The following is a 21,726-nucleotide window of genomic DNA, read 5'->3' as shown; positions in this document are numbered from 1 at the left end:
TCTGGGTCCAACAAGCAAATACAACACTAGAGTACCATTCTTCAATAGCAGTACAGAATGCATCATGAAAACAGATAAAGTTACAGCTGAAGATGTGGCTCATTCCTTGGTCAGGTGATTCAAAGAATCATTGGTTTAGAGACTAGTTTTAGAGATGACTTCATATTTTCCCAGTACTGTACATTCCTATTCAATTACATCTAACTTAGTAGAGCTACTCAGTGAAAGAAACCAGTAGGACAAAAATATGAAAGTAAGAGCCTCAGAAATCTTCTATTCCTGAGTAGGGCAAAACACAAGCCCAGGTACCCAAGAAAAACATTACATTTTTCTTATCATAGCCAAGTCACTACATGAAATATTCTACAAAACACACAGGAATCATACTCACTCCAGTGGCTCTTCGTTTCTTTCTAACATTCTGGCCATCATTCTGTTCAGCACCAGAGGTACAGCTACTATCTGTGGCTGCATCTGCCAAACTGGAGTTTGCAAGGGCTGAGGATGCATTTGATGATAAAGAGTTTCCTTCTCCATTACTTTCCTGGGCATTATGATTCTCTGAAAGTAGTGTAGAGCTCTCCTGGCTGTGCAGCTCTTTTGTCAAATGCATCAAAGGTATTGTACGGTCAGGAGATAATTGTGCGCTATGTCGCCTTCGAGTAGCAACATTTTCAGTTCTTTCATCTGTTCTTAGGGAGGCAGCCAGAGGTGTCACTTCCTGCTTAAGGCTCATGGTTGGTTTTTGACTCTGTGCGGATCTGAATGAATTATTAGGTGAAAAAATCTGCTGGGGCTCATTTTCTTTGCCTGTGCCTTCCTCACTGAAGAAGCTATATACAGACGGAGCCCTGTCCATGATCACACTGCTCTCTGAAAGGCTTCGCTTCCTTGCCAACCCAGGGGATGAAGAAATGGAAACACCTTCCCACTGGAATCCTTCTAGATCAGACAGATCAGGTTCACCATCCAGATCCAAGACCTCTTGCTCATTTTGAACCAGAGGCACCATTTCTATGCCAAACCTCAAGAAAGAAAGAAAGAAAAAAATTCATAAATCAGACACAGATGGGAGAGGGGAAACCACTTAATGTGCCAAACTCTGCTAGGCACTGAGATTGCAAATGTTAATAGATGGCCTCTGCCCTCAAGGAGCTTATAGTCTAGTAATTCTAAACATAAAGTAAGTTAACTCTAAGTATTGTAATGTAACAAGCAGTAAATTAGATATTTGTATATAGCTATATACAAAAGGAAGGAATAAAAACTGAAGGTTTTATTTAACATGGAGCTCTAAATCAACAGTAAGTATGTAATTTTTAAGAGCAAACAAACAAAAGTGTTCATCAAGCATTTACAAGCAACAGACACCATGCTAAGTCATAATTTCAATGATACTCACAAGTTATGGGAAAAGAAAAGAAGGTACAATAAACATGTTATTTCAAAAGGATGGAAATGTAAGCCTGGAGGGCTATATAATTAAAACACAGCAGGATGATTTGCAAGTAGCAAACCTATGTTGAACAATTCTTTCCCATTCAGAAAAGCTTAGTGCCTTAAAGTAAGGTGAACAGCCAAACTATTATTATGCAAGTACTCAGGAGAATGTATTTTGTGATCACAAATACAATGTCCACAGCAGATACAGAGAGATAACCATCTATCCGTTCTAAGTAAAAAGTAATGAGAAGTTGTATCTAAAAGTTGCATCACTCATTAAGATCTATAGTTAAATACAGGGCTACAGATAGACATCTTTGTCATGCTGTCACTTTATGGCTCCTATCACCAAAGTGATGGATTTCTAATGGTATTTTCCCCACTTCATTTCTCAGAAGTAGGTGTGTTTCTTTGTAACCTGAATTCCCTGCTAGGAAACACTTTATTCCACTTGTTATAGAGTAGCAGTCACTCTTGGATATTTAAACCAGACATCTACAACACATTTTTTTTGCAAACATTTAATTAAACTCAACAAGTAGAATTCTCTCGACCACAGCCAAAGGGTAAGTTTAAAAGAAAAAAGGAAATGGATACTGAAAAGAGGCACACACCTGGGTAAGCCTTTGCCTAGCTCTTGCTTTTTCTTGGTTACTTGCTGAATGACCTGTTCCCAGTTGACATTTCTTCGAGATGCATTTAGAATCTGTCGAAGGGTTGGCTTGAGCCCAGATTCCTTCTCTGTCTCACTCTTTCGATGACCACTGATATTGCGGATGCGGCGAGCACTATTGAGGTTTGGCTCAGGAAGGTGTGCTCCAGTTTTGCTCTTCAAGCTAATGTGCCGGGTTAGATCTCTCTGGAGTGAGGCAGGAAAGCCAAGCTTGCTTAGTTCAGGCAGGAGGGGGCCTGAGGGTTGACCTATATCACTTTTTTGAAGCTCGGCATCCAAGCTAGTACTCTCAAAGCCTTCAGTTTCATAAGATTCATGAGATTTAACAGGGTCATCAACCTGTGCATCTTCTAGAGAGGTTTTCAAATCTAGCAGTAAACCAGACTGTGGGCTGGCTACAGATGTCATTTGTAACTCAGTTTCTTTTTGGTGAACTGCTGAGTTACATGGGGAAGTGGATGGTTTTCTAGATGTTTCCAGGTTTTGGTCATCCCCCCTTTTCTCATCAGCAGCAGGAGTACTGCAGGATAAAACTTCTGTAGTTGTAGAACCCAGGGTTTCGATTTTTGTCTCATGCTTTTCTGTGTCAGATATCTCTCCATCACTTTCATCTTCTAATGTCTGTACTTGAAATTCAATCTTCAAAGATCCTTTTTCAGACTCTTCTACATTTCTACTTGCTTTTGCATAATTCCTGGTCCTTTTAGAAGTGCTAAGTGGATTTTGCAATGTCTCATGACACTGCAGCACATCTTTGGCTTTCTGTAATGTATCACTTAAATTTTCATCAGAATCCCTTTGAGTTCCAAGTGAACTTTTATTATTTCCTTTTAAAACATGAGGACCTGAACTTCGCATTTTGGATATGCAAGAACTCTGATTATCTTCCACAGTGTGTTTAGCCAAAGGATTTGAGTGTTCCCCAGAGAAAAAAGAATTAATTTTGGTGTTTTTTGAGGGATTCTTTGAATCTTGCTTTTGAGGAACTGATTTGCTGCCTGGAGTTGGAAGGAATGGGGATTTTAATGATGGCATCTTATTTAAATTAGGCTCTTGTTCAGGTTTTTCTGTAATGGGGCATTCTCTCACTACCTCATAAGAAGCAGTGCAGTCAGAAGAGGCTTTGTGTTTAAGAGATTCAATATGTTTTTCCTTTTTTGTTTTCAGTTTTTGAGAATTATTTGTTTTATCATTTGGGGGCTCTTTTATTCCCGTGGTTATCAAGCTAAAATCAAAGAGAGGCTTATCTATCATTTCTGACTTGTTACCAGTGACTTCTTTCATTCCTGATTGTAAATCCAGAGTCTTCTGTGAAGGGTAAGGAGTCCAGCGATGGAGCTTTTCCCTTGCTACACTGCCACTCTTCCCACCAATTTTGGAAGTGAAGGTGTCTGTTTGTTTAGTGGTTTGGCTTTCTAGCTGCTCAAAATTGAAGTCAAGCAAGCCTTCTGAATGAAACTTACCACTTGCAAATCCTTCAGAAGGACCTCTGTATGTGGCAACCGCACCAACTTTGTCATTTTCTTGCCACTGCCACTTATACCTGTCTTGATTGTATTTGTTTGACTTAGATTTCGTATTCCATAGCATTTTCATGTCTTCCATTTGACAGTTAGAATTTCTGTTTCTGCCCGGTTGAAATTTGTCTCCGGGGCCACTGTAATTCCAACTATTTGTACCACGTGCACTGGATTTCCAATTTCCGTTACTGCTGTTCATATGCCAACTGGAAAAGCCACCTGCTCCTTCAGAATGCCAACTGGAATTCCTTCCTGTACCATTATGATTCCAATCTACTGTCCCACTGTTTGAATGCCAACCACCTCCAGAATTACTATGGTTGTGAAACCAAGGTGAGGGACCTCCTGCACCACCATTATGCCACCCAGAACATCCTCTTGATCCACCATTATTCCTTGAAGAATGTGTGAAGCTGTTTTTCCTAGTGTTACTATAGCCATCTTTCTCCCACTTCCTGTCCCACTGAGGAGGTCCACGATGATGCCATGCTGGCTGGCTGTAGCTCTCTCTGTCTTGGTAAGGGATTCGGTCTTCTCGTCTCCATTGGGGTCGCCTGTCATCAGAGTTTATTTCTTGGCTGCTATTGGAAGGTTCATCTTTTCTAGAAGAAAAACAGTCTTTTATTAGTGATTTAAAGTTCTCATGATTCCTTTAAAGGCATAACCCACCAAACGTGCCCTCTGCCTTCTTCCTCCGTCACTTAGAATATGTAACTTAAGAGTATGTAATAGTCTTATTTTTATTTCAAATAGTGATTGTTTTCATATCTTTACATGATATAAACTTATATTTCACAATTTACTGATTTAAAATTAATATATTTATCAACCTCAAAATATTAAAAACTTGACACATTTATACTATCTTTCCTCTCCTGCTCCTGTTTTTCTTAGCATATTTGAGGATTGTTTTCCTATCATCCAATTATTTCTATATTACACAACTTTTAGAAAAGAAGAGCAAGTATACTTTGTAGCTATGGTTAATTATCATAGTTAACACAATTTATATCCAGCTGTTCTTAACACCATGATTTCTTCAATAGTTGGTTCTTTCTGAAAACCCAGTTTCTTAACCTATTTTAAATGGTAAGATTTTACTCTGCATAATAACTTTCATTAATAAACACTTTATCAAGTACACATTCAATGACTATTAGTAGTGAAAGAAAACTTTTATGCATAGATCCTGTTTCTGAAGGGCTTATAACCTAGCTAAGGAAATAAGTAAGGTCACAAACAGGAATAAAATAGCACATAACAAGCAAGTAGGATCCACAATAAATGCCCATAAGGAGTTTCATGAGCCAGAGGTTTTTAAAAGAAGCTACAGCTGTTTCAATTATTCATGTTAGACAAGAAGCCCACAGAAATGTGAATAAATTTAAGCAAACATCATGGGAATCGGCATAAAACCATTTTCCTTCAAAAAGTACCTATGTTTTCCCTAACTCAGTACTTCACAGGTGGTAAGGTGCTCAAAAAACAGAATAATATTAACTAAAATTACTGAGTACCTACTAATCATAAGGCATTTATTGCTAAACACTACAAAGATTATCTCATTTAATTTTCACAACTCTGCAGCAAGCATTATTATTTCTACTTTTAGATATGGAAACTGAGGATTAGAGAGGTTAAATAACTTGCCTAGAGTAAGATACCTAGTTAGTGTTATGGCAGAAATTTGAACTTTGGCAGTCTAACTCTAGAGCCCACATTCAAACTGAAGTATAGTTGATTTGTAATGTTATTTTTTACTATAAAGCAAAGTGATTGAGTTATATTTGTATACATACATATATATATTCTTTTTCATATTTTTTCCATTATGGTTTAACACAGGAGACTGCATAGTTTCCTATGCTATAGAGTAGGACTTTGTTTTTTATCTGTTTTATATGCAATACTTTGTATCTGCTAATCCCAAACTCCCAATCTATCTCTCCCCTATCCCCCTCCCCACTGGCAACTGTAAGTCTGTTTTGAGCCCATACTCTTGACCACTAGACCTTGATAGAATGAAAATCTCAAAAACTGAAGTTTGATAGAATGAAAATCTCAAAGTTTCTGCAAGTGGGTTCCCTTCTCTGAATCTGAACCTGACATAAATTTTAAACTCAGTACTGACTTGAATAGCTTCTAATGTCTCTAAGATTTGGACACAAAGTGGAATTTTTCTGTTTTTCACTTTTAGGATAAAAGCTAATTCACCTTAAAGTTCAAACATCCACTTACATTATGAATTACAACTACTGCTAAACAGGAGATCCTAAGTCCCCAAGTGTTCCTACAGACACTTGGAAGATGTTTATATCACCATTAACCAATTTGCTTTTTTTGTTTCTAAGCTGAATGCAACTTCTGACATCCAAGGAGATCACTGACTAGGTCTACTAATATCATCCAGAAATGAGAATTTGGCAATAAGTCAGTCACAAAGTAAAATTCCTAGATTATCATGAATTGGCTAGGTCAGGGGGACAACAGTATGTAGCTAAACCCACAGCTCAAAAAGAATAATCTAAATTAAAAACCTCATGAAGGAAAAAAGAAAAAAACCTCATGAAGAAATAAGTAGATGATTTTATAAATATGTTACCAAAGAGGCTTATTAAAATAATCAAAGACTAGTGACTGCAATATGAATGTCGAATTTACTGAGAAGCTTTTACTCTCTGACTTAATGTTTAATCATTTACACAGATAAGCTAATAATGGCACAAGAATGTTAGAACAAAAATAGAAGTTAGTCTTCTAGAGGCTCCAGCGCCCTAAAACAAGAGTAAACTGCAGCTATATAAAAGTAGTGAGAATGTCATTTGAAGGATAAACAACTAAACAATTTAAGTATCATGCTGCTATGGACATTTTAAAATGAAGAAAGTCCCTTTCAAAGACCTGTTCAAAAAGGTTTTAGCATACAGAATAACAACTACTATTTTTTTATATTCAAACTGCATTCTAACTGAAAATGAGATACAGATCAGGTATAACTAGTATTCAAGAAGAATCTTTAAAATTTGTGGAATCTGAAATGCTTTTTATCATGTTCTAGAACTTAAAAAAATCACCCCACTTCATAACTGGTTCTGTATCTTTTACTTATATCTGAAATTTTATGCTTCATTAAACTTTTCAGACCACGAATCAGTAAGGTTAAAATACAAAAGGCTAATACCTAAATTATAGCTGTAGGTATGAAACTACCTAGTACAAGCTATAAAACTTACATTGTTGAAATGATTCTGACACTGTCCAATATACAGCATAAATTTATTCAAGAAATATTTACTGCAGAAATTAATAACAAAAGGATAAATCAAACTTAGTAGAAGCACCATGTTAATTCACATTAGGTAAAACAATTTTTTCCTAAGGAATGAAATAAGAAATGCTATATAATATATTCAAATGAAACTTATTTACTAATATCTTTCCACTAGAAAATTCATGAACATGAATTTATTGGTACCCCCTCTGCAAATTGGAACTAATACAAACAATTCTAAACATAGTTATCAGCATGGTAAAAATTTCAGATATGTAACAGCTATGGCTAGTTTTTAGATAGGGTCAATACTGAGGTTTTTTTTTTTTTAAGGAGTTAATACAGTAGTTCAAGCAAGCATTCCATTGCCTTTTAAGATTAAGATGGCAACTTCAAGGTAAACTTTAAGGTAAATCTGTGACACAACATTGCAAATCAATTAAAAATTAAATTAAATTTTAAAAAAGATAAATCTGAATGCCACCAGCTGAAAAGAATGGAAATGGAAAATGTATTCTCTCCTACATGGTTTCACATAGGCTTTTAAAAATATCAAATTATTACTCACCGACTTTGTTCTTTCCTTTGTTTTATTAACTGAATGAGTTCCTTGTCAAAATAATCTTCCTCTTCTTCTTCCTTTCCATCATCTTCTCTTTCCTGGGCGTCAACATTATCTTTGTGCAACTGGCCAGAAATGTGCTTTGCATATGCAGAAAGACCTACTTCTGTAACCCCGCACACTCGGCACTCATGACTACTGTCCCTAGGGAAAGAGGGAGATGAGGGACATTCAATGCTCCCCACTGGCATGGCACACTCACCAGATCTGTTATAGTTTCCTCTGAAAGACACTGCACACTTTGGCACAGTGAAAAATTAGTGCTAATCAATCTCAATGCTCCTTTCATCACTTTTAATAAGTTTGTTCATAAGTTACTTTTGAAATGAATTAAAGATTCTTTTCCAGCAATCAAGAGGCAATACACTTCAGAATAATATAGTTTAGGAGAAATCTTCTTGAATTGCTGTACTTAAAACCTTGCCAGAGGAAACGTGGTGAAAGGGGAGGCAGGGCAGGGGGCTCAGAGCAAACAGAAGTTGCTCTGGAGCACACCCATGATGCCAACTGCACTCAGAAATCCTGGTGACAGAGCTCACATTTAATCTCTGGCTCAAAAGCTTTCTCCCAGTGAAAAGTAAGGGGTGGGGAAAAGAGTAGGAGGCAGAGCCAATCACAGCCTAGTAACTAAATCAGAACAGCTGGAGCTCTGCCTGGAATGTGAAGATTCCGGACTCCAGGACAAATGATAGGAGTAGTCTCAGCAAACTTTTTTGGTCTCGATGATACATGTGATCCACATTCTGCTTCAGAAGGGTTTATTTTAAAGGGAATGGAAAGCATTTCAGTTGTAGGAAGTTAACAGCTGTGCTAGGCAAATGGTTTTTCTCAGGTTTCAGAAAAGAACACCATTTAGAGAGATGTAAAATCAGGTTCTCAGTTAAGAAAGATAATTGAGCAGGGTTTTTCTTCTTTTACTTTACATACTTAATAATGTATCTCATATGTGGCCAGTTTAAGAAGCCAAAGTCTTGAATCAATGACCAGAGCTGCAGTAGATGAATAATTTAACTGCATTTTTAGCTTCTTGAGTTCCTTAATCAGCTCAGCTATCCATGCAGTCACTATGAGAAACATCAGAACACCATGGGTACATGTGTAATGAATAGACAGTAATGTCCACTCAATAATCCAAATTGGCTTATCTCTGTATCATTTGTCTTGGGTTAATACTAGTGATATTTTTGCACTTCCTATGCCATTCTATAAAAATACACAAACATATACACAAAAAGACGTGTTGTCTTTAATAAGATAGACACAGACACACACACACAACTCTGCTTCATCTTTCCCCTCATATCCATCCATACATGGGCAGAATTCAGCTAACCAGAAGAGACCCTCAAAATAAAGCCCCTCATTTACTAGAAGATGGTTTCTGTCACAGACCATCTGAACATTCATTTAAAAAAAAAGAAAAAACAACTTATCGAGCAACTACTAAATTCCAGGCAACAAACTAAGTATATGGTTAATGGTGACAAATTACAAATAAACTATGCCAAATAAATTAAAACAAAAAAAAACCCCACTGTTTTTTCACTCTGTACCTATCATGAAAAACATCTCAGAAAAATGGAGAAAATTCGTAAGCTTCTGTTTTATTTTTTTGACTTTGTAACTTAAATGCTCTGGATGTAAAATAGTCTAGGATGCTAACATTCATTTTAATGAGTTCTGACCAGATTCCTCGAATTACCCTGAATATCTATATACTAATTCCTTCTAATTCTCCAGGAACTTAAATATATTATTTTCAGAGAGTTTTCCACTGTACTTAACACAATTATATACTTTAAAAAAAGAAAAACCTCAACTTTCTCCAGTTTACCACACTCATCTCTCAAGCAACGAAGATTATGGTAGTTCATGAATGTTAACTTGTAACAAAAAGCAAGCCTTTTCTCACAGCAACAAAGAACGAACTTTAAAATGAATATATAAATATAAATCTATCCCCAAAGGGCAGTATCAGAACAATCTGAAGTGAAGTGAAGTGAAGTCACTCAGTCGTGTCCGGCTCTTTGCGACCCCATGGACTGGAGCCTACCAGGCTCCTCCCTCCATGGGATTCTCCAGGCAAGAGTACTGGAGTGGGTTGCCAGTTCCTTCTCCAGGGGATCTTCCCCACCCAGGGATCGAGCCTGGGTCTCCTGCATTCCAGGCAGATGTTTTAACCTCTGAGCCACCAGGGAAGCCCAGAACAATCTGAAGACTGTAACAAATTTAGAATACATAATTTCCCCTATAATAACAACTCAGATCAACTCAATTTTCTGGTTAGAAAATCTTTTGGGCTTTAATCTCTCTACAATTGGAATGTGTTTTTAGTCCACTTTTCCACCTAAAAATTTATATAACACTAAACTGTATATTGCAGTACCAGGGACTTCTTTCTAAAAGGTATTCTTAAATAAAAACCCTGATTTTTTTCCTTACTTCTAAAATACAGAGGGTTTTTTTTTGGGGGGCGCAACGGGGGGAGCTGTGCCTTACAGCTTGCAAGATCTTAGGTCCCTGACCAGGGATGGAACCCATGCCCCCTGCAGTGGAAGCCCTGAGTCCTAACCACTACACTGCCAAGGAATTCCTGCAGAGAATTTTTCATATGTCCAAACCATCAATATCCTTCTTTAAAAGACATAATTGGAAGACCACACTGACTTTTTAACTTATTAAGGAATGTAGACAGTAATTAACTCTTAAAAATAAATATTCATAACCACAAACCTAATTCACAATTTCCAAAGCACAATTATATGTTAGATATGCATCAAATACTCAAACACAGATATTTAAAACATTTTTGCTTTCATTGCCAGAAAGTGTATTAACCATAATTCTGAAGCTACATGAGAGAAAAATACCTCAAGATCCTACCCAGATTTGTATAGCAGTAAGAGCAACATAAAGTTAACACTAAAAATGATTTATCAGAACACAGAAATCTCTAACATTTTTCTTACAAATGAAATCAAGTTTCTGGGGATTTTTTCCTTTTTTAAGATAAACTTTACAAGAAACTTTATAAAGAGAAAAGAAAGAATTTACATTTATACAGGGAAAGAATAGGACAGAATGACCACATCTCGTGAAAATTCCAATGTGTCTGAGGTTAAGCATATTAATTACAATATGTATTCGTGCTTCCAAATAGGGTGTCTGGAAAATCACATGCTCTTTAAAGTTAATAGCAAATAACATTTTAACAATGCTATTTTCCAATTCTTTATCAATAAACAGTTAAAATACTACTTCGTATAATATATAAAGTAATTGTTGGGAAAAAAGTACTGATGTACTTCCTGACTGCTGCTGCTGCTAAGTCACTTCAGTCGTGTCCGACTCTGTGCGACCCCAGAGACGGCAGCCCACCAGGCTCCCCCGTCCCTGGGATTTTCCAGGCAAGAGTACTGGAGTGGGGTGCCATTGCCTTCTCCGTACTTCCTGACTAATAAAGGCAATAGTTTTCCTCAGAGTGTTTAACAGAGGGCCCAAATTAGCTACATCCTGTTACCACACAATTTCCTCTCATATGTGAAAGGCAAAGCCTTCAGATATTCTATCCATAAGCGCCTCTTTATTAAGCTTGCTCTATCTATACCACAACAGCTGGTTGATAAATTAAGGTTTGTGCCATTTTAATAGTATCTATCTGTAGAAACTACTTACAGGCCATATAACTGAACAAGTACATTAGGAAAAAACAGGGAAATGTTCCAGATGTCTCCAATTGTGAACCAAATAAGGTACTCACTTCTCAGCTAGCCAGCATTCAAAATGTAAATAATATGCTCTTTACCTTTCTGTGTACGGCTCAGCTGGTAAAGAATCCGCCTGCAATGCAGGAGACCTGGGTTCGATCCCTGGTTTGGGAAGATCCCCTGGAGAAGAGAAAGACTACCCATTCCAGTATTCTGGCCTGGAGAATTCTGTGGACTGTATAGTCCATGGGGTCGCAAAGAGTCAGACACAACTGAGCAACTTTCACTTTACATTTCTTAATCAGATCACAACCAAAAATTAAGTGATACTTAACATCAGAAAGCCAATTCTTAAACATGAAATCCCGAGGAAATAATCACAAACTGAGGACAGGAAGAAAAAAGATGACTGATAACTATTTGTCCCTTTTGTACAAAATAGTGATGACTATTCGTTATGATAATAAATGTCCCAAGTCAGTAAATGATGTTTGAGATTCTGTTGTTTTTTTATAGCTTTGCCAGCTGTTTTTCCTGGCTACCTACTTGCCTTCTCCCTTATAATTTGTTACTGGCCAGAAAACCATACCAAACCTGCTTCCAAACCTGATAGCACCGTATCTAAAATATGAGTAAATTAAGTACCAAAGTGTCCTCCTCCAAATGAGTTTGGGTGCTAATGCTGACATTAATATTGTCAGTTCAGAGGCTTCAAATGCTTATTTCTTTATTATTTGACTATGTTCCAAATAACTGTAAACAGTAGACAAAATCTCCATGGCACAACTACATTGACAAGTGGGAGGAGAGTGGAACAAGTTACAGAACGATACGTATATGGCATGTAGTTCAGTTCTATTAATAAGACAAAACAAAATCAAAACATATGTACACGAGTGTGAACATATGGATATAAATCTGTCTACATGCAGAGGAGAGGTTTGGATAGGGTATATACTACACTGTTGACTTTCCTCTAAGATTGGAGTAGGAAGATGGGGAGGGAGTGAAAGGGCCTCTACCTTCTTTACTCTTCATGATTCTGTATTGACTATGAACATGAATTTTAAGCTATCAAAGAGTTTTAAATGTTTTAATTAGCTGATTGGTGATTTTTTAATAAAACAAGGCATTCCTCTTAGAAAAAAATGGGCTTCTCTCCTAATGATTAGACTTACTGGCCTCATTTGTTTTATTTCATTTCATAACACAATACAGGTCACTGAGTAGCCTAGAAAAAGGTGAATTCCTGAAGGAAGTCTATGGGAAATGGGATCAAATAATTAAGACAACCCACAGATAGGTAATCAAAGGTTGACTGTATTTCATAGGTTCCTATGATAATGAATTAAAGATCATATATGTTCAAGATATTATAAGGGTTCTCCACACTAAATCTGAGTGAATATCTTTTTTTTTTTTTTGATAGGTAAGAAGTGGGTTTGTTAGAGAGAAACATACTCCACAGAGTGTGGCCATCTCAGAGGGCAAGAAGCCTGAACACCTCTTTTACACTGCTGTGAAGACCTAAACTTCACAGTAAGGGACAGAGACCACAGAAAAATTCCTCTTACATGCTAAACAGATGCTGAAAGTTCAATAACATATTAATTTGCCCATACAACCTAAAACTATATTACTTAAAATACAGATAATTCCAAATGACCTAGGTTGGCATCTTGATCAAAGTCTGTAACCATTATTCATGGACTAAGGTATAATTCATATTTCTGTTTTCCAAAGTTTCTCTGTTCTATACTGTCTCCAAACTTAAAATTCACATACATTCAAAACATCAAAAAAAGGAAACTTAGTTGGGAAAAAAGACATGGAATATACATACATGTTACCTTAATATCTTAATTTCCTTAAACATCTCAAGCTTTAATTCACAAAACAGCATTCTTAAATACAGGTTTATACATGGATTTTATTTATACTATTTTATATTATATATTATAGTATATTTATTATATATTATATATTTAAATATATAAATATATTATAGTATATTTATATATACTACTATATATATACTGAGATTCAGTGCTATTTAGCAGACTTTGGACTTCTCAGACTATTCCAACAACCAGTAAAGGTTTATGGCATGTGATAATTTGCAAGCTGCTTAGGCAATAATATGAAATGCCCTAGCTGCAAAGCTGGTGTGCAGGAATGAGAAAGCTTACTAATGACAGAAGTAGCTCATCCCCACCCACCTTTGTCAAATCTATTTGCCAAAGTTGCTATGAATTCTACACATTTGAGATGTACAACAATTTATCCTTTTTGAATGAAACAAAACAAAACAAAAAGCTATTGTACCTATTGTTAATTCCAAAAGACAGTTCAAGGCCATAAGATAATATTCATTTTTGAAGCATTACTATAAAATAAACAGGCCCTCAGATTCCCCCACATCCACAAGTTTATGGAAGAGAAAGGTTCCATACCTGCCCTTCAGGTTCTCAAGTTCCCTGTGATGCAACATGCTCCGCATGTGTTCATCCATCTCCTTCAAAATTAAAGAAAGCAGATTAAACTAAGGGGGACTGCTTTGGAGAAAAAAATTTCTCTGTCCTATTCAATCAACAATCAGGGCTCAAGCTCCTTGTGTTAAAGTGCTGTTTGTGGTTTCTATTCACAATTCAATACTGAAAACAGTTCCTTATTAAGTAACTCTTTAGCCTGTTTTTGACATATTTTATTTTTAAATAAAGCAATAATTTTAAAAGACCTATTTAAGTGGCTTTCCAAAAAGGTTAGAAAGTTTATTGTATTTAGGAGGCAAAAGACTAAATAATAAACAAATAGGTAGAATTCTATCCCTTACAAAGTATTTACTTAAGTTTATTAAAAAAACAACAACAAAAATGCCTGAAATCACATAACTTCTCAACTACTTGGCTACTTTTCTTCATACTCTCTTTCCCCACTCAACTGACAGTTTCACAAGAGTATGGTACAATTCTTATCCATGTCTTGGCCAGGGCCTGACATACAGTTATTAATATCAGCTGAATGAACAGATGGATACATCAATTCTAGACAGAAGTTACAGACATAAGGGAATTTTCCTATGGTAGATCAAGATTTTAAAAATGCCTTGAACACAGCAGTTCTATCATGGCTTCATTTTCACTACCCACTCCCTTGCCTACAACAACTGATGTGTTTGGTTCCAATGAAAAGTTTGAGAATGTACTAGATTCCTCCCCCCATCCCCATCCCACTGGGAAGGAAACAAAATCTATGCCAAGAGTTTCCATTTAAATGTGCAAGTGTGACACACACACTCACACACCTCAAAAAACTCAAAGTTGTAAATGTCGGTCTCTCTGTCACACAAAATATATATATAGCCAGTATGTCATAATTAGAGAATGGCTGTTTACAAATATAAAACTGGCTCAGATGGTAAAGAATCCTCCTGCAGTGTGCAAGACCTGGGTTTGATCCCTGGGTCACAAAGATCCCCTGGAGAAGGGAATTGTAACCCACTACAGTATTCCTTCCAGGACGGAGGAGCCTAGTATCCATGGGGTCACAAAGAGTCAGACACGACTGAGTGACTTTACTTCACTTTTCACAGTATTCCTGCCCAGAGAATTCCACGGACAGAGGAGGCTGGTGGGCTTGAGTCCATGGGGTCCCAAAGAGCCGGACATGTCTGAGTGACTAATACACACATAGAGGTTGAATATTACTATTAACTCTGCCCTGTGCTAAGTGTCTCAAACATTTTTTCACTTGAACCACAAAACACTGCTAAGGTAGGATTATTAACGTCATAACGACACAAGGATACAGAGAAGCTAACTTGTTTATTCACCAAATATTTATCAAGTGCTTCTCAGGTGTTAAGTACAAAGCTAGGCATTAAAAGGATAAATGTGAAAATATTCAGCCGTGCCCTTGCAGAGTCAGATTATCAAGTGGTGAAACTAGGAGTCAAACTCTGGCAGATATGACAACAAAGCCAATGTTTCAAAGATCATGCCACCTAGTGCATTGAGATATTTTTATTATATACAGTTCATTTGTGAAAAATGTACAACTATTCTGTAAGTTATCTATATACAGTGATATACAGTGTTGTGATTCAAAACACTTCCTTTAAATGGCAATCTTATTGAAGACGATCACCATTCCCTTCCTATCGCTACAAATGCTTTATCCAGAGGGGATACTTTTACACAAGATTGGCCATTACATGCTAGCTACAACTGACTGCCATTAACCAGAATGAACAATTAAAGAGCTGCAAACTGAGTGGATTTAGTGACAGGATAGAGAATGAACAAATCCAAGAACAATATACAACATCTGCTCTAATCCCTATGCTTCTTGCTGTTCAGTTTCTGTTTTCTCTTGTTCAATTTTTCCTTAGACTAAACATAAGACAAATCTCCTTTTCTTGAGCGATATTTAAGTGGGTCTGTTTCTTGAGCGATATTTAAGTGGGTCTGTTTCTTGCAATGAAACCATTCCTAACCAAAAGAGTATTAATTGAAATGGGTTATTCTCACTGATGTAAAAACCAATTCTATATTCTATTTCAGTAATAAAACATGTTATCATTCAAAACTAGTTTTAAGGAGACGTGTTTTTTTTGGCTATGACACATGGCTTATGGGATCTTAGTTCACTGATCAGGGATGGAACCCCTGCCCTCTGCAGTGGAACCACAGAGTCTCAACCACTGGAGGCCAGGGAGGTCCTTAACGTAACTTTTGATTGTCTAGAATACTTCAATAATCTGTTTCTGAATTTACATGTGAAATCCTCGCCCATCCTGCTCCAAGCAAAGAATGCAAATAATGAGACAACTTGAGTTTTCAAAATAACTGGGAAATACCTACAGACACAGCTCCAAATGCATACCTGCAGATGTACCAAGCTTCTATTTAGTTCCTCTTATCAGTGTATGTTTTTAAAAGGAGGAGGAAGTCGGGGGCTGGGATTTTGGGTTGAACAAATTTGGAAAACATGAGTAACACAAAAATATTTTTAAATTCCGGGGCTTCTCAGACTTTCATAAGCTAAGAAACATCTGGATACTCAGGGATGTAACATACAGTAACCCTAGATTCTTTTCTCCTCCTGAGTGTATTTGGAGCAATCATGTGTGTGTGGGTGCTAAGTCTGACTCTTTTGCAACCCTATGGACTGTAGCCCGCCAGGCTTCTCTGTCTGGTATTTTCCGCTCAGAATACTAGAGTGGGTTGCCATTTCTTCCTCCAGGGGATCTTCCCAACCCAGGGATCGAACCTGTGTCTCCTGCATTGGCAGGCTGATTCTTATCACTGAGCCACCTGGAGCAACCATGGTAATACTATAATAGTTTGGGAAACTAGAGGAAAGTACATCAACATAAGTTGTTCTTAATCTCTCTGAGTTTATCCCTTTCAGTTTACCCATTAACTTCTTAACATTTAAATATCTTAACATTTAAATCATGCCATTCCCTTGCTTAAAAAAACTACTGTTGGCTTTCCCTAAGGCAGGAGATTTAACTACTCAGCTCTTATTTATTATGACCCATGGAAAAATATGAAGAGACAAAACATGTTTTAATCCAGAGTAGAAGAAATGCCAAAAAGACTTAAAATAGAAAAGTTGTGAGATATAACAAGATAGGCCACAGACTCCACACAAGCCTGACACCACACCTCTGAGTAGCTGCCTATCCATCTCACATCTTCTCATCTTCCCTTCTCCCTCTAATCTAAAAGTAGGCATCAGTCAGTCAGTTCAGTTGCTCAGTCGTGTCCAACTTTCTGTGACCCCATGAACCACAGCACGCCAGGCCTCCCATCACCAACTCCCAGAGTCTACCCAAACCCATGTTCATTGAGTCGGTGATGCCATCCAACCATCTTATCCTCTGTTGTGCCCTTCTCCTCCTGCCCTCAATCTTTCCCAGCATCAGGGTATTTTCAAATGAGTCAGCTCTTTGCATCAGGTGGCCAAAGTATTGGGAGTTTCAGCTTCAACATCAGTCCTTCCAATGAACACTCAGGACTGATCTTTAGGATGGACTGCTTGGATCTCCTTGTAGTTCAGGGGACTCTCAGGAGTCTTCTCCAACACCACAGTTCAAAAGCATCAATTCTTCGGCACTCAGCTTTCTCTGTAGTCCAACTCTCACATCCATACATGACTACTGGAAAAACCATAGCCTTGACTAGATGGACCTTTGTTGGCAAAGTAATGTCTCTCCTTTTTAATATGCTGTCTAGGTTGGTCATAACTTGCCTTTCAAGGAGTAAGTGTCTTTTAATTTCCTGGCTGCAATCACCATCTGCAGTGATTTTGGACCCAGAAAAATAAAGTCAGCCACTGTTTCAACTGTTTCCCCATCTATTTGCCATGAAGTGAAGTAGGCATAAAAATTTTTTATTCATTGAAAATTTGAGTAAACCTGGTCTAAATTTTTAAAATTAGAAAAGCAGTTCTTTTACATTTGTAAAGGGAGCAAGTATATTACTAAACATGATTTAAAAATCTCAGCTGATTTTCCCAACACTAATTGAAATCCTAAATAGGGAAAAAGAAAAAAATTCTTCACCCAGCCTACTAAATGGATCACAATCAAACTTCTCAGTGGGGCAATCAACACTGTTTATCAACTATCTTCACTTAATTTATAAATTAAATTGTAGTCCTATTATTTCCAGGATGAAACTGTTTTAGTCAGATAAGCCTTTTTACCTATTCCTAGAGCTGTTATACTCCATTCTACCGCTGAATCTTTGTATTTTTCTTCCACCTAAAATGCCTCTTCTCCATTTCTTGTAAGCCATTTCACTCCCAAACATCTTTCACTCAGACTTGCCTGGCTAACCTCACTCATGATAACTTTCCTAGTTCTCTGTATATCCAATGGCAATCAAGAACATCTTAAAAGCATAGAGGGAAAGTTCTTCAGTATTTAAGCTAGATGAATTCTTGGAAAGCAAAACAAGAGGCAGGGGGTGGCGGGGGGCGGCAAAATATGAGACAAATTGCAGACAATTTCCTTAAAGCACAGGTAAATTCTTTTAGTTTTTAAAACAGTGTTTTTCTTTGAGCAACATCCCCACCTTGTGGATGTCTGACGATATAGTTAGAACCACTGCTGCTGTGCTGTGCTTCCCACAAGCACAGGCAGAGAACTCACAGGCTACAAATCCATGCCATTCCCTTAGCTAATCAGAAAGCTGTTACAATCTCAGCATGAATTTTAATGTATTTTCTCTGTAACTGGTTACTAGATGAATTTCTCTTTATCATACTGTTGAGTATCTTCAAATTCCATGTAGAGGTTTAATAATATAGTTACTGTCTTCATAAGGCAGTAGAGAAAGAAACCAGTGAAATAAGACTAAGGTTTAGGAAAGAAGCATAAACGAGATGTTGTTAAAAGCATTTACTCATCTATAAATTCCACATGGTGTCTCTGAAAAAATGATCAGTCATAAAAGCCTCAGATTCTCTCTCTTCTATGATTACCTTTTTTGAGCTGTACACAATGTGGCACAATATGCATTTTCGTTCTCGTACCATAGTGACCAGATCTGAAGCACTCAACGTCACACCTGCAATGAGGAAGTAACATTTAGTAACATTTTCTTCCCAGATGTCTTGAGTTTCATCTTAACATAGCCCAAAATACAAGTCCTGCATCTCCCTCACCTCCACCCTGCTCCTACTCCAGTCTACCCATCTTGGTAGATGAAAATTACAATGCTACAGGACCCCAGGGCAAAAACTTTGGGAGCCATCCTGGATCCCACCTTCTCATCCCATATTCACCCAATCCTGCCGGTCCCATCTTGAAGTACATCCAAAATCTAGCCACTCCTCACAGCTCAGCACATTCATCACCTCCCATGGCACCAGTCCACTGACCTGACTCCCTATTTCCACTCTTGTCTATACTCTCACGATCCATTCTCAAAGCAGGAATCAAAGATTCTCAGAATGGGATTTTAAAATTTAAGTTAGATCACTTAGGGCTTCCCTGGTAGCTCAGCTGGTAAAGAAACTGCCTGCAATGCAGGAGACCCCAGTTCAGCTCCTGGGTTGGGAAGTTCCCCTGAAGAAGGGATAGGCTACCCACTCCAGTATTCTTGGGCTTCCCTGGTGGCTCAGATGGTAAAGTATCTGCCTGCAATGTGGGAGACCTGGGTTTCATCCCTGGATTGGGAAGATTCCCTGGAGGACAGCATGGATGACCTGACTCTCTATTTTCACTTTTGTCTATCCTCATAATGATCTATTCTCAAATCAGCAACCAAAGATTTTCAGTTCAGTTCAGTCACTCACTCGTGTCTGACTCTCTGTGACCCCATGGACTGCAGCACACCAGGCTTCCCTGTCCATCATCAACTCTCGGAGTTTGCTCAAACTCATGTTCACTGAGTCGGTGATGCCATCCAACCATCTCATCCTCTCTCGTCCCCTTCGCCTCCTGCCTTCAATCCTTCCCAGCATCAGGGGCTTTTCCAATGAGTCAGTTCTTTGCATCAGATGGCCAAAGGACTGGAGTTTCAGCTTCAGCATCAGACTTTCCAATGAACAGTCAGGACTGATTTTCTTTAGGATTAATTGGTTTGATCTCCTTGCAGTCCAAGGGACTCTGAGGAGTCTTCTCCAACACCACAGTTCAAAAGCATCAGTTGTTCGGCACTCAGCTTTCTTTATGGTCCAACTCTCACATCCATACATGACTACTGGAAAAACCATAGCTTTGACTAGATGGACCTTTGCTGGCAAAGTAATGTCTCTGCTTTTTAATATACTGTCTAGGTTGGTCATAGCTTTTCTTCCAAGGAGCAAGCTATTAATTTCATGGCTGCAGTCACCATCTGCAGTGATTTTGGAGCCCCCCAAAATAAAGTCTCTGTTATTTATAAAGGAACTGTTTCCAGTGTTTCCCCATCTATTTGCCACGAAGTTATGTGGAACTCTTTTAAAATTTAAGTCAGGTCATTTAACTCCTCTGCTCAGAATCTTCCAACAGATGTCCGTCTCACTTATAGAAAATACAGAGTCCTTTGTCACGGGATGCAAAATCCGTTTCTCTCTCACGCTCTGACTCCATGTCCTATCACTCTCCCTATAGTGCTCCATTCAAGTTACACTGCCCTCCTTCCTTCTGTTCCTTGATCACACTAGGGATTTCCCCACCTGTGGCTTTCTATATGTCCTGTTTTCTCTGCCTGGAATAGTCTTCCTTCAGATATACTTATGGTTCTCATGGATCACTCCCTCACAGTTGCCTTATCGGGGAGGCCTTCCCTGTCCTCCTATAGAAGTGTACTTCCTGCCCCCCATTTCTTCTATCCCCCTAATAACCTTCTTAATTTTTTACTTTTTAGTAGTACAATTGGAGAAGGCAATGGCAACCCACTCCAGGACTCTTGCCTAGAAAATCCCATGGACGGAGGAGCCTGGTAGGCTGGTAGGCCTGGTAGGCAAAGAGTTGGACGTGACCGAGCGACTTCCCTTTCAGTTTTCATTTTCATGCATTGGAGAAGGAAATGGCAACCCACTCCAGTGTTCTTGCCTGGAGAATCCCAGGGATGGGGGAGCCTGGTGGGCTGCCGTCTATGGGGTCGCACAGAGTCTGACACAACTGAAATGACGCAGCAGCAGCAGCAGCAGTAGTACAATGGTAGACAGCTTCCAAAGATGGCCACAACATTATTCCCCACCCCACATTCTCTTTTGCGATGTGACTTTGTCACCACTGCCCATCAAAAGGTAGAGTCCGTCTCCGTGACCTGTTTTGACCAATAAAATACAATGGAAGTGACAATGCAATTTCGGAGGTCAGGCCTTAAAAAATCTGCAGCTTCGGCCTTTGCACAATGGGAACACTTCCTCTTAGAACCCAGACACATGGAGAGGCCAAAAGGAAAAAAACTGAGGGCACAGCTGAGCACCCAAACAACCAGCGCCATTTGACAGTCATGTTGGGCCCTCCAGGTCCAGCTGCCAATGAGGTATCCCAAGTGAGACCAGTTAAAGAACCAGGCAAATGAGCCCTTTTCAACCCAAAGAATTGTAAGAATCAATAAAATAACTGTTTCAAGTCAGGAATTTCACAATAGCTTGTTAAACAGCAAGAAATACCTGAAACAAGCATCTTTTTCTCTGTATCCCCAATTACAAATTAAGTTCCACAAGAACAAAGACTGTATACTTAATTCACTAGTACAGGTCTAACACTGAAAACAGTGTCTGGCATACTGTTGGCATTCCGTAATTATTTACTGAATTGTTCCAAACAGGATTATCTTGGGTTATTAAATATGAGTCAGAGATAACTGGATAAATAATGAGGTTTGGATTAAGACCAGAAGGGTCTCTACAACCCTCCAGCACTATCATACTTTCTTCCTGCATCTCTGCAAGGATGCCCTACCTGAGAATTTAATTCCACTCCCCAAGCAAACTTATTTTTCTCTCCACACATACAATACCAAACTCTATTTAATAGA

At 38.1% G+C, this 21,726-nt stretch overlaps 1 protein-coding gene across 3 annotated transcripts in view; it reads right to left on the bottom strand.

Annotated features, from left to right (window-relative positions):
* Positions 1 to 21,726, bottom strand: part of ZNF106 (zinc finger protein 106) — a 51,689-nt gene that overhangs the window by 20,850 nt on the left and 9,113 nt on the right. For 2 of the 3 annotated variants that reach the window (XM_005903989.3, XM_070378156.1), the window contains exons 2-6: positions 18,731 to 18,816; positions 13,690 to 13,751; positions 7,476 to 7,673; positions 2,058 to 4,238; positions 392 to 1,025 (exon numbers count right to left, since the gene is read on the bottom strand). In XM_005903989.3, coding sequence (XP_005904051.2) covers positions 392 to 1,025; positions 2,058 to 4,238; positions 7,476 to 7,673; positions 13,690 to 13,751; positions 18,731 to 18,784 — 3,129 coding nt within the window. In that variant the 5' untranslated portion in view covers positions 18,785 to 18,816. The remainder of the gene's footprint in view (positions 1 to 391; positions 1,026 to 2,057; positions 4,239 to 7,475; positions 7,674 to 13,689; positions 13,752 to 18,730; positions 18,817 to 21,726) is intronic. The other variant, XM_005903990.3, reaches the window with a different exon arrangement.

This window comes from Bos mutus, chromosome 10 (assembly GCF_027580195.1).
Source record: "Bos mutus isolate GX-2022 chromosome 10, NWIPB_WYAK_1.1, whole genome shotgun sequence".
NCBI classification, from domain to species: Eukaryota; Metazoa; Chordata; class Mammalia; order Artiodactyla; family Bovidae; genus Bos; species Bos mutus.
The sequence above is the reverse complement of the archived record's forward strand: the minus strand, read 5'-3'. Positions and strand labels throughout refer to the sequence as shown.